The 13671-nt window shown below is 37.9% G+C and overlaps 1 protein-coding gene across 4 annotated transcripts in view; it reads left to right on the plus strand.

The window, feature by feature from the left end:
• LOC149076121 (uncharacterized) overlaps nucleotides 1-12509 on the plus strand; it is a 489131-nt gene extending 476622 nt beyond the window's left edge. For all 4 annotated transcript variants that reach the window (XM_089243651.1, XM_089243650.1, XM_089243653.1 and 1 more), the window contains 7 exons: nucleotides 902-1044; nucleotides 6194-6553; nucleotides 7940-8005; nucleotides 8299-8466; nucleotides 8568-8924; nucleotides 9052-9166; nucleotides 9836-12509. In XM_089243651.1, the coding sequence (XP_089099777.1) occupies nucleotides 902-1044; nucleotides 6194-6553; nucleotides 7940-8005; nucleotides 8299-8466; nucleotides 8568-8924; nucleotides 9052-9166; nucleotides 9836-10620 (1994 nt within the window). In that variant the 3' untranslated portion in view covers nucleotides 10621-12509. The remainder of the gene's footprint in view (nucleotides 1-901; nucleotides 1045-6193; nucleotides 6554-7939; nucleotides 8006-8298; nucleotides 8467-8567; nucleotides 8925-9051; nucleotides 9167-9835) is intronic.
• The last annotated feature ends 1162 nt before the right edge of the window (nucleotides 12510-13671 follow it).

Consider the following 13671-nt stretch of genomic DNA (forward strand, 5'->3'; position numbering starts at 1 on the left):
CTACTGTACTTTCATTAATGTACACCATATAGCATTACACCCTATAAGAATTATTTGTTATAATCCGGACTTTTATTAAAACGGACAACCTTTAGCCCCAATTAGTCCGTTATAATGAAGGTTCTAATGTAATTTCTTACCGCGAAATAGCCTCGGTCATATCGTTGTTGCAACGATTTACTTCTGATTGAATCTGGTCGCTTTAATATTTTTTTACTATTCTTTTCTAACGATTATATGGAAACTAATATCGACGAAATGTAATACATGTAAATCAAAATTACTCCACGGTATTGTTCTTATTCATTCGGTTAATTGATGCATACATGAATGAGCAGTCTATATGAATATCTATGAGCATATCTATATAAATGAGCAATGTATATTAATGTATATTTTCGTTAATCTGTTCATCCGGAATGTAATGTTATTTTCATCTTAATTTTTATGTTTGTTTATGTTTGTTTTATAAAAAAATTTTACTTGATATGTTATGTTTCCGCAATTTTTCCTACCTGTGAATAAAATTTACATGGATATACAGTAAAACCTCGGTATAACGTCATCACTTTTAACGTCTCCCGGCCTATAACTTCACTTTTTATTGATCCCTGCCGACATATTAGTGAATGGTGATTACTCGTTATTAATCCCCCCCCCCCGCTTATGAAGAAGTCATCTTTATTATCTTTATTCAGCCCCCATGGGTGACGCTATACCGATATCTGTGACTGTACTGTATTTATCTCGAACTTTAATCATATTTATTACATTGTACGAAATAGGATTAAATATTTTTAAAATTTTAGGATAAATATTAGAACGGAAAACGAAATATGATTAAATATTTTTCTAGTATTTTCCAATTTGCATGCTCAATAAGATTGACTTCTTTTTTCAGAGTCAGGTATGAATGGAGATTTCTCGAATGAAGAAGAAGAAGAAGAGAACTCGCAAGGGAGCAGCTCTAGTCACGTGTCTGCCAGCGGGGACATTAGCGGACGGGACGCGGACAGCGTCTATTCGGACAAAGCCCTCAACCTCGTAAGTGTCTGCCTATTCAGATAACTTTTATTATAAAAATTATCATAAATTAAATTATTAAAAAACTAAATTTCATCATGTTATATTAAAATCGATTTTTTTTGATGGAGTTTATATGAATGTCGTGTAATTATATTTCTTTGATTAATGTGTGTGTGTGCATCAATCATTGAAACAATGAGCAAAATCCATCATTAGATGGCATGTAGTACGTGGCTGTAATTTTCCGAATTCGTGGAGTGAATGCAACCCGGTTTCCTATTTTAAAATTCAGAAAGAACCGGTAAATCTTTAACTTACATAACATGAAAAATCCATTTGTCATTTTCGCTTCAAAATATAGAAAGCAAAGAGCAGCACGAGTGTAACGCAAAACAAGCTTAATTTTGACAACATAATACGTCAAGGTCACACATACACACACTACCCCTCTCCCTCGTCCTCCTGAATTAAACAACTTCATTCGAAATAAAACAGTGGCAGTGCATTGCAAGTCACTGTTTTATTTCACCTTCTAGTTCATTACTTAGTGGGCCCCGGGGTTTAGTTATATATTTTAATGGAAACCCCATACTCTTTTATTGGTGAAATATTAATGGAACAAGTATGTACAAAAAAACTATTCAAGCTGTCAAGAAAATCGCAATTTTTGCGACAAAAGGAAATAGTAAAATGAATGGCATGAGATGGGGAAAAAAGAAGAAAATTTAATATATTCTTCTAAAAAAAAAAAGAGCAGGATGCAATCTTTCACAGTCCATATCGAATTGCGATTTGAATTTCCTTTGACCAGGGAATTTGAATTCCTGTTTCCTTACCCTCACCTCCTCCCTTGCTGTTGCACATGTCCATCCATTTTCTTTCTTGAGCTGCTGACCACCGATACAGCGATTTGCAAAAGAAAAAAATGAAGAAAATTTTTTTTTCAGCATTTCGATCGGCACAGCCCCACCGTGATATACGCATATTTTTTCCTCGTTGTTGTCCAGTCCTCCCCCCCCCCCCCCCCCCGTATGTCCTCCCTGCCCACGCGTGTCAGTTTTCAGTGTCAAACAGGAAACATGCAAACAAGGAAACTAAAAAAAAGGAAAATATATATATATGGTGCTGTTTCCCTCCTGGTAGAAGATGGTGCAACAAGGAGTGTAACAGGAATAAGAAATCGAGCCCGTTGCCCGCATACGTTTCCAGAAATTTTCCTTTAGGCTCGCCAAAGGTGGTATTTTTCCTGCTGGGATGTGATTTATCTCGTTCTCTGTGATTTGCATCCAATTCGAAATCCCATACCTCCCTAGTCTTCCCTTCAGTTTTTTTCTTTCTGCTGGACATGCTATCTACATCTTCTAGGCTGCCACGTTGTCAAATTTATCGCATTGTTTATATCGCCAATACTGTTATTTGGTGAATGAAATCGACAATATTCAACTTTTTCTCAAGGCTTAAATTAATAAAAAGAATTTTTTTTTAATATTTCAGAGACGAACTTTTCTGAATTTCCAATCGAGTAAATTTTCTTCGACTATATTTGGTGAAATTCGATTTCGTTTTGTTGAAGTGTTTGCCTGTGCTGTTCAGATTATCTTAAATAAATGTGTAAATGATATTAAATATTTCTATCATTTAATTTTGGTTCAAAATCCTCAGAGGCGGATTTATGGTTTTGCAGGCCTGCGCTATAACACGCTTCGCCCCCGCTCCCGGAAATACGCCTCTGGCTCTAGGTCACTTTTGGTCGCTCACATACTTACCTGTTTTGATCACTCACATGCTTACACGCTGTTTTGATCACTCACATGTTTGTACGCTGTTTTGATCACTCACATGCTGTTTTGGTCATTCATATTCTTGCGCACTCCCTGGGTACTCTTTTGTCGCTCACTGACCTGATTCTTCGTTCTATAGGTCGCTCTTTTTGTCATTCACATTCTTACACACTGTTTTCGTCACTCGTGGTGTCTTGATCTCTAGGTCACTCTCACGCTCAAACACTCTCTGTGTCACTCTTTTAGATGCTCCTTGACTGGATTCCCGCTCTCTAGATCACTCTTATTGGTCGCTCACTGACTGGTTCTTTGCTCTCTTGCCCAAGCCCTCACGTACTTGCACTCGATTTTGTTCACTCACATGCTGGCAAACTCTGTAGGTCACTCGTTCAGTCACTCACTGACTTAGTCCCTCGCTCTCTACACAGAGGCAGATTTATGGTTTTACCGTTTGTATGCTAAAATTCTAATAATTTTCTTAACCACTTATTCCCCAAATTTGATGCCCCTCCGAATTTGTCAGCCTGGTCTATAGCCCGCCAAGCCTCTCTGTGAATACGCATCTGAAAATCCTTGGGCAACTAAGATTCACGATCTACCTTTCTTTAGGTCGCTCAAACGGAAAAAGTGTCTTCTTCTTTTTCTGTTATATGCTACTAAAAATACAATATGATAATGATTATCTTAATCAGGGTTCTCAAACGTTTTTCCATCCGTGGCGCCCTCACCCTAATCAGCGCTTACCCGGAGCTCCCCAGAGTAGTTCAACAAAGAATCTCTTCGAAAAACTTTTGTTGGGTCGTCACTTGTTGCACACAGTTTTACAAATCCTTGATCTACGTCATCATTTTTTTAACGGGTTTACTGACGAATATGATGGTTTTGTTTTTGTCCAAAATTTTTTCCTTTGTCTTTGAAGAAAATTTTTTTTGATTTTGGGAATGATTGGTTTTTCTTCTGTTGAAAATAAAATTTGAAAAATCGAAAGAAAAGAAGAAAATTTTGATGAACAGCATCGCACTCTCTTCTAATTTTAACCCTTTATTCATTAATTTGCTTTCAAGTGGAATATCATTTTAATGTTTCAATCACTTCATTTTTTGTCTACCGACTCTTTATCTACCGACGGTACTTTGAAGTACCAGGTTTGATAATTTGTTATGTAATTATTTGAAAGACAGTGTTTTTTTCTAATTAGAACTAAGATCACCTGCCAAATAGTTCACTTGATGAATATTTCTTTTATTACAATTTTTTCTCCTTATTCCACGTTTCATAATGTTGCAGATAATGTGCTAATATTGCAGCAGCCCTTGATGGTAATCAATGAAATATGTAAAGTTAGTTTAAAATGTTAGTGTAAAGTTAGTTTAAAATGTTAGTGTAAAGTTAGTTTAAAATGTTAGTGTAAAGTTAGTTTAAAATGTTAGTGTAAAGTTAGTTTAAAATGTTAGTGTAAAGTTAGTTTAAAATGTTAGTGTAAAGTTAGTTTAAAATGTTAGTGTAAAGTTAGTTTAAAATGTTAGTGTAAAGTTAGTTTAAAATGTTAGTGTAAAGTTAGTTTAAAATGTTAGTTAAAAGTTAGTTTAAATGTTATAATTTTTATAGAAATATAAACTTTTAAAAACTAGATATTTTTGGTTCACTTAATTTTTTTTTCATAATTTTTGTAACTGTTTTCTCAAGTCATAAAATTTTCCATTATTTTTTTACAGTACACTATTAATGTATTATATTTATCAACGTTATATATGTTTTCCATTCCAATTTGTTAATTTTTTATTAATTTAAATAAATTTTCTTTATTATCAAATTATGATGAAACTGTGCTTGAAGCTATCCATTGTGAAAAAAGTTATACGAATTATTATATCAGGATATTTGTTTGCTCTTTCCATAGAGAATGATCGCACTTGCTAGAATTGGCGAGAAACTGACCAGGGTTTTGTTTCACATCAAGAAATATTTGAATACGGCAACCTTCGTCGATTTTTCCACCCTACCTTTCTTCCCACCGCTACTCGATATTTGGTAGTCCACCCGATGTCTCTCTCTCTCTCTCTCTCTTCCACCCACATACCATTTTTTCTCGTCGACCGTGCATTGTAATTTTGCATGGACAAGCGGGAGGAGGGGGGATTGTGAGAGAGTATCCGTGGCCATCGGTTAGGGAAGTTTGATGCCAGGCAGAGTGGGAGAAGGAAATAGGGATTCTGACCAGAGGCTTTGGGCTATTCGTTTGATGCAAAAGAGCTTTGGGGAGACCCCTGATGGTCACTGGGATTTTATGCATATAGTGGACAGGCTGAAAGATACCGCCAGAAACCCATGAGATGGATTTTCTTCCTTGTGAATTCGGGAGAAGGGGAACGAGTTTGAATTACGTTTTGAATCTTTCCCTGTCCCTTCCTGGCTAAGCCATACTCCGTTTCCTTTCTTTCCTACTATGTTACCGTGTAATCAGTATCTATCTCTCTTTTCGGAATTCGAAAACATTCCTTATATATCTCTGCTTTTCTTTTCTTTCTTTTTTTAGCTATCCAGGCTGTAGCTATATCTCTTGTGTGATGCCTATGCAGATGTCATGTGTCACATACTCGGATTTTTTCCCATCTCCCTTTCTCGGGAAATTACCATGTTTGACTTCTGTATCACGCATGCTTTCCACTCTAAAAAGAGCGTGTATATATACGTAAAAATGGGTTTTCCCTGAGCTCTCTTCTGTGTCTATGGTAATGTGGCCTTCTCTCTACCTACACTGGATAAAACTTCCATTTCCCGAGTGACCATCTAGTTGTTTGTGTTGCATGCTGTGCTTGTGCGATGTTTGTCCAGACTTTTTCGTTTTAGTTCTTTGAAATCCATGCTGTGTGGGAATACGGTATGCGGTCTAAGCGGAAAAGGTTTTTCTTCATACGTTTTGCTGCTTCTTAAAATTTACTAGCACCTGTTTCGGTGGGCATTAAAAGGAAATAATATTCGAACTTTTCTACAATTGGTCATCGACATTCAGTCCGTAAGATGCCGCTCATGATTGACAATTAGTTATTCAAATAATAATTTGAAGAATATTGATGGTCATATAATAAGCTGCTCGACAAGAACATGCATCTGTTGGACTTAAACGGTGACGACCGATCACCCAATTGAGGGCAGATTTTGACCCGAAATTTAGTCTTGTCTATGCTGTTTATATCAGTCACCTAATGCTACTAACCTCTCAGAAAATGTATCTTTTTTTCCTTTTTTTAAATTCCTTTAATAAGCATGGTAACGGAACTTTCATGTAGATTGTTTTGAGATATCTGCACATTTTGTTTCATTCGCATTATTCGTGCTTCAAAAACTTGACTCGTGAACATCATTGAGATATTTTTGTTTTTCAGGCTATGGACGACGATGACGAAGATGATGAAGAGGATGAAGAAGATGACAACGACGAGCCCATAGACGCCACTATCCATCCTAGGGGTTTGCACCACCACTCGGTGACAAACGGGCAGGGGCTGCTGCCTCCCTCCAGCACGTCCAGCATGTCAGGTCAACAGCAGCAGCAACAGCATCACCACAACCTCCACAACAGCAGCAACTGTCATCCCATCAGTTCGTCGTCGATCTCATCTAACAAGAATCCTTCGTCGTCTTCTTCCTCATCGTCCCCTTCTCCGACATCGTCGGGCATCGCTACCTCGACGGCCGCAGCTCTTGCTGCTGCAGCCGCCGCGGGACAGCTGTCGCTTAACCAGGTATTAATTCATCATCGACTGTTTTAATATTTTATGCCAGTCAGATATAGACAAAAGTGAACAAACCAGTGAAACCAAAAGTCAAAAATTGGCAAAAATGTGAATTGATGTGATTCATATATATATGTAGATATATATGATACTTTAAATCTTGGGGAGCTCTGGTGGAAATTAATGTTCATTAACCGCATGATATTATCTCTGATGTATCTCTGCGTCACGTCTATGAAATCCACATTTTTGTACTACTACTACTACTTAACCGTACATGCATCTCGTACGCATTCCTCTACGGAATTTGTAACAAATTGGCAAATGCCTTAATGTGTGGCCCTAAAGTATTTATGTTATTGAGTGGCGCTTGTTTCGTGTTCGTGCTGCCTTCTGCCTTCCGTTTTCTGAAGTAAAGCTGGAAATGCTTGAATTTTCACGTTATGTCAATATCGTGTTGTAGGTCTGCCTGCTCTCTACGGAGAGACTGTTCTAAATGAGTGACCGGTTCGCATTCGCGCTTCGAAGCTGGAAAAGTGCAGAAAACCAACTTTAGCCGACCACCACTGTTGCGGTCAACGGGGTTCGAACCTGGATCCTCAGGACATTTTTGAACTGCACCAATATTTATTTCAGCTTCTCCCGGCAGTTAGCATTTAAACAAACATACATCTCAAGAATCGTATCAAAATAATCAGTAACCTCAATTAGTGTGTGCGGTTTTTTTTTTTGTTTTTTTTTTTGACGACTATTTCAAAAAAAATTTGCATTGTTCTTGGACTGCAGAATCACACAGAAAATTTTGTGCGACGAGTTTCCGGCGATCTGAAGAGTCAGAGAAATACTCAAATATTCAAAACAAAAATCCTGTAGTAGAAAAAAACTGAACTCGATAAACAAGGGTTACAAAAGGTTGCTCGATACAAAAGGTTGAGATTCTGAATTGTATTTTTTTCTTCGGAGATTTTGGTCAAGGAGAGTTTTGGTCAAGCGGAGTTTATTGGGAATTTTGCAACACAGATTTTTCAGTCGCCTTGGGGACGTAGGCAGTGCAGTCTTAAATTTTGTACTTCGCAAAAATGAGAACTGGTTGAAATTTTCGAGAATTAACCAGTTAGGACCTCAGAAATATCACTTAGCCACCGGGGGCCATTATGTTCTTAAGACGGTCCTGGACCTAACGCCTAGGATTTGTTAAACATGACTCGTTTATGTTGGCCATCCGATTGAATCTGTGTCTCAAGAAATTGAAATTATAATTGCTCTGTGAAGTTTTGATATTTTTCTAATAACAGTATGAAAAGAATCATATACAGCGTATAACATTATTTATTTGCTTGATGAAGATATGTTTTTTTCATTGGATGCTTTTTTTTCTTTCCCCTCCGCTTTCAGCTTATGGTTGCTGGAGCTCAGGGCCAGCAGCAAATGTTGATGTCTGGTCTTGCCCAGCAGCTTAAAGTAAGTTTTAATTATTCCTAATATATATGCCTCAACACTTCCAAATTTCTGGATATTTATAATTAGAGAATCGTGTTTATAATACTGTACTGACACATACAAAATTAATGCTATATGATATTATACAAAAAATTATTTTAGTTAACATCATGTGATGAAATATTTGGAAGTCCCCCCCCCTCCCCCATCATTGGTTCAGTATTCTCATTTGCATATTGATTTTTGAAATGTGTGTGTTCATCACTCTTGTTCAATTTCTTCAATGATTGTATCCTGTTTTCGTTATTGCTCAGATTCCAGTTAACTCAGGACTTGCGGGTTTGCAACTCAGTGCTCAGGATCTGCAGCAGTTGCAACAGCAGCTGCAGCAACACAGTTTACAAAGTATGCAGCAGTTTGTGTTTATGCAGCACAACCAGCTGCCTGCTAACGTTCAGGCTCAGCTCTTTCTTCAAAACCAGGTATATTATACTGCATTTTTTCCCCCCGATTCATGATGTGGACATTTTTTGCCGGTGCCAGAAACTTTGAGATCGCTCTAACGTTATGTTGTAATTCTTAGGGTCTTCTACAGCAGGGTCTTCTGCAAAATCTTCAACTCCATGCCAGTCAAGCTTCATTATCTCAGGGAGTGCTGTCTCCGCAGGCAGCCGCAGCAGCAGCTTTTGGCGCTCAGCAGCAACTTCAACAGTTGCAGCAACAGTCACAGCAGCAACAACAGTCGCAACAGCAAACGCCATCGCAACAACAGCAACAGACGAGACCTCAAGCGCCTCAGCAGCAGCATCAGTCACCAGCATCGCAGCAACCTCCCCCTCCTCCTCAGCCACCCTCGTCATCCTCATCTCTACCTCCTTCAGTACTGCAATCCCATCAGCCCGTCATCATCACTCAGGCACAGATGCCTCAAGCACAAAAGGTAAATTATTTTTTGCTTTTTCGATCCCTGATTAAGTCTTAATGACTAAGCCCACTCACTATGCTTTTTTTTTTTCTGCCTCTCACCATTTCGCTTTTTTCAAATATTTTTGTATATTCATGCTCAGAGTCCTGTTCACCCGCCAAAGCCAAGACCTACAGAACCAAGTCCAGAAGAAATGACAGATCTTGAGGAGCTCGAGCAGTTTGCAAAAACGTTCAAGCAGAGGAGAATCAAACTTGGTAGGATTTTGAGACGCGTTCTCTTCTCTTCTACATCTTATTAGTTTTTCTATGCTGCTTTACTAAATGCATACAATACCACATTGTGCAGAATCAATCAGATTTTTACATTTTCTTTATATTATGGCGTTCAATTCGACCGCAAACGAGTGAAAGACCGTGTTGGATTTTATTCTAAAATTTTTCTATATATACTCGCGATTTTTTCCCCCTTTGTATGGTGTCGTGCGGGTGTACCACTCCATATATTTTTCCTCTATTCTACTAGAATATTCATTCTTACTCGTCAGGTGCAGTTCAGAATTCGATCCTAATATGTTTCGGAGACACGAGACGGGTCTCTCGGAACGGACACAGGCCGTGACAGTTGTGTATGGATTGGCATTTGAACGGTACTGGGTCCGAAGTTATATTCGTAATTCGATAAAAATCTCGCAAGTGAAATTAATTTTTCCTTCTCAATGAAGGTTAAATAAAGTTTCAAGTGGAAGAGATTTTCGTTGAAGAGAATGAAATACGCCCCCGGACCTGCTTTAGTGCTGCTTCTAAGATGTTTTTCAAATATCATCCATGTTTTAATATAAAAATTTTGTCTTCAGACTACGCTGGTATGCATGCCGATTATTGTATTAAATTTACGTTTGTATTGACATGTTGTTCTGCCCACAGGTTTCACCCAGGGGGACGTGGGTCTTGCCATGGGCAAGCTATACGGCAATGACTTCAGTCAGACGACCATCTCGAGGTTCGAGGCGTTAAACCTCAGCTTCAAGAACATGTGCAAGTTAAAGCCACTGCTCCAACGATGGCTGGAGGACGCGGATGCCTCCATGAACAACCCGGCGGCTTTGACCAACGCCCATACGACGCCGGAATCCATCGGCCGGCGGCGCAAGAAAAGGACCTCTATCGAGACGACCGTAAGGCTGGCCCTTGAGAAGGCGTTCCTGCAGAATCCGAAACCGACCTCGGAGGAGATCTCCATGCTTGCGGAGAATTTAACCATGGAGAAAGAAGTGGTTCGGGTCTGGTTCTGCAACCGGCGGCAGAAGGAGAAGCGCATAAACCCGCCGACGACCACGGCTCCCATGGGTGGCGGCGGTGGTGGGTCCCTGATGACGACGTCCTGTCCACCATCTCTGGTCTCACCGGTCACGCCACCGGGCATGGCCCTGTCGATGGCTGCTGCTGCCGCCGCGGCCGCCCTCGGCATATCACCTCCGACTTCTGCAGCCACAGCTACCTCAATCGCCGCCGCAGCCGCTGGGTCACCTCCGGATTCACCAGCGGCCACGGCCACCGACCTATCTATGACGTCTGGTACGACGTCCTCCTCCTCCGTGCTGGCCGCAATCTCTCCGACCAGCGCTGCTCAACATGCTACCTCAAGAACCCCGGCCATCGTCTCGCCCAACAACAACAACACCGCTACCTCCATCGTCAAGAGTGAGTAGTCCCCCCCCCCCCACTACGTAACCCTTTACTTCGTGATCATGTGTGTACGTGATCTCTGGCCCCCCATTTCCCCCAATTCCTCCTTCAAACATCAGCAAGGAAAAGTAAGAAAGAAGAAAAAAAACACACACAAACGAAAGAAACACGAAAAACTTCCTTCTCTTATTAATTACTATTACAATTCAGGCACGTGCGTAATGCGCGTTTTGCCCGACCACAGTTCCTAGAAACAGCATAAATCAAGCGTTTAATAAATATTAAAAAAAAAAAGTAATGAGAAGAAATTCATATCAATGTTGATATAAAAAAAAAAGTTGAGAACTCGTCCTTCGTGGCAAGAAGTGTCCGTATAATTGAAGTAAACGATGATGGGCATGTTAAAGCGAGTCAACTTATGTGAACTTGCTCGAGTGGAGAAGATGAAATTTGCCGGCAATCGTAGATTGAATGGAGAAAAAAAAAAGTGTGTGTGTGTGTGCGTGCGCCGGCGTTATGATATACCTCATTGGAACATCATATTTTGAACCATATTATTATTATTATTATTAAACAACAGGCTTCGGCCGTTCCTCTAGGGCAGGGATTATTACTATGATGTGTACAGTTTTAAAACTACACTTTCCGCGTCTGCAGTGTCTCAGGGAACTTATCATCATAATTTCTCAGTCTTTTTTTTTTCTCCTTATTTTTACTTTACAATGTTATTTGATTTTAATTTACTTGTTATATCAAAAATCCCTTTTCAATTGAATCGGTTGATTTTTTTTTTTTTTTAATATTTTAGAATTTTTTGTTTTATTATGAATGCAATATTCGTAGCCATCAAGGTGTATTTGCGGGAGGGAGACAAAGCCAATTGAAATTTTTTTTTTTTCAAATAATCCACTGTAAAATTTGACACATAAGAGAGGGGGGGAACTTGTGTTTGTTACGTATCGTAAAAATAATTGAAGATATTTAGATTCAATTAAGTTTGTTATAAAAGAATTATTTGATGTAAATGAATCAATATAGAATGTAATTTTATTTTGTTTATAGTATTCAAAAATTTTTAAAGTATTCCCCTTTTTTTTTTCTTAATCTCCGTTCCGGTTCTAAATCTCTCAGGACGTTTCACCACAGTATTAGAGGCAGTAAGATGAGAAAAAATAAATTGACTTGTTTGATTATTTATTTTGAGAAAAATTTACGGCTGTGTTGATGGAGCGATTTATTTTGGGTTTTTACATTGTTGCTCAAGAAGTGTTTGTTTTACACGTCACTTTGTGTAAAAGAAAAAGTTATCTATGTATTTGTCTGGTTAAACATTTATAGTCGAATGTTCAGTCAAATAAATATTTAGTATACTTTTTTTAATATTAAATTACCAAGTTCATTGAATTGGATCAGTACCTTTTCATATATTTTTACTCGAACACTACAATGTTCTCGAAATTTCGTAGTACTCACTTATGAACAAAATTGAAAAGATCTATATTTCTTTTATAATTTTTCCTGCTTTTTTTCGCATGTACTGTATTTAATTTTTTTTTTACCAAAAAAGAAAAAGAAAAGTGAATAACCTTGATGGCAAGCGAAAATTAATAATTTATTTCATTATTGTACCTTTTTAAACCCCCCCCCCCATTTAATTTCAAAATTTGCAATCATATTTCTTAAAAAGGCAGAATATGGCCATGTAAGAAGATCTTTCTTGGAACGTGTGCGCACATTGTTTTTTCCTTTTTAATTAATTTTAAAACAAAACAAAAAAAAAAACTCAATCAAAGTTCCTGTGATGTGCGCATCCCATTTTGATCCTCTTGTTTTTGTTTAATTTAATTAATGTATTTGGAAACAGATTTGATAAGTTTTGGGATGAAAACACGTTCTTTGAAGACTTTTTAGCAAAAAAAAAAAAAAAATTGCATGGCCTTGTTTCTTAGACTACAGACTCTCCGTTGGTGTGTTGTAGATGATGACGATGAGAAGAAAAATATGATAATATGGAGAAGAGAGAGAGAAAGAAAAAAAAACTAGCATGAGAGTGTGGTTCTTTGTAAAACAAAATGGCTCTACTATCTCAGGGTTTCAAACATAAAATGGAAAAAAAAAGTAAAAATAAATAAAAATACTGTGCTGGCTAATTTTTTTTTTTAAGAAAAAAAAAGAAAAACTACCTTTGCTGTGACGTCATGTAATTTACATCTGGGACCTGTGTGCGTCGTTTTTTGCCCATTTGCGAAAAAATGCATCAATTTTTTCAGACTTGCTCTGCTGTGAAAAAAAAAGTATATATATATAAATATATAAAAAAAAAAGAAGAAAAAAAAAATGTTTGTGGTGGTGGGTGGGAGAGAAGAAGCGATGGCAGTGGTGGTTTTGACCTGCCAATGTCCCATTGACCAGCGTGTCCATTCTCTCCCATCCCCACTGGTCAAAATACCTCATTCTTAGCGTTTAGACGAAAAACGTTTATAGTTTGTAATCTAGTGTTGTTTTTTTTTATTGTGTTTGTGTTTATTTGTCATTTTAATCTTATCGCCTGCCTTCCTTCTCCCAATTCAAAAAAAAAAAAATTCTATTAATTCCTTGTTCTGTCAATTGTTTTTCTTTTCTCGTGTGACCACTTAGAGTGCTCCAGATACGAGTGCAGTTGATGGCAGGGCCACTTGATCTTGGTTTATTTGATCTCGATTCCATAGTATCTTCAAAAAAAATAATCTAGTATTCTTTTTATCTTACGTATTTATTCATTTTATTCATGCATTGTTCCTTATATATCAAATACATGGACCAATAATTTCTTACGAAAATGTTTATTATGGTCGTAATGGAATTGATATTAATTCCTATTTCAGATCGTAACTTCTGCTTATTTATCCGAATTAGATGTCACGTGGCCCGGCCTTCTCTCTGTCAGGTCCAATTCCTCTGATTTGTCCAGTTTTTCTTTCCTGCTCCCGTCGTTCTACATTTTCTTGTCTTTTTTTTTTCATATTTTCTCATTCTATGCTTCATTTTTGTTTACAACCCCCGTATTAGTTTCTGTAAGTAAATGCAATCGAAAT

This window comes from Pholcus phalangioides, unplaced genomic scaffold (assembly GCF_987345545.1).
Source record: "Pholcus phalangioides strain wild (caught in Gottingen) unplaced genomic scaffold, Ppha-v1.0 ptg000015l_1, whole genome shotgun sequence".
Classification (NCBI taxonomy): Eukaryota; Metazoa; Arthropoda; class Arachnida; order Araneae; family Pholcidae; genus Pholcus; species Pholcus phalangioides.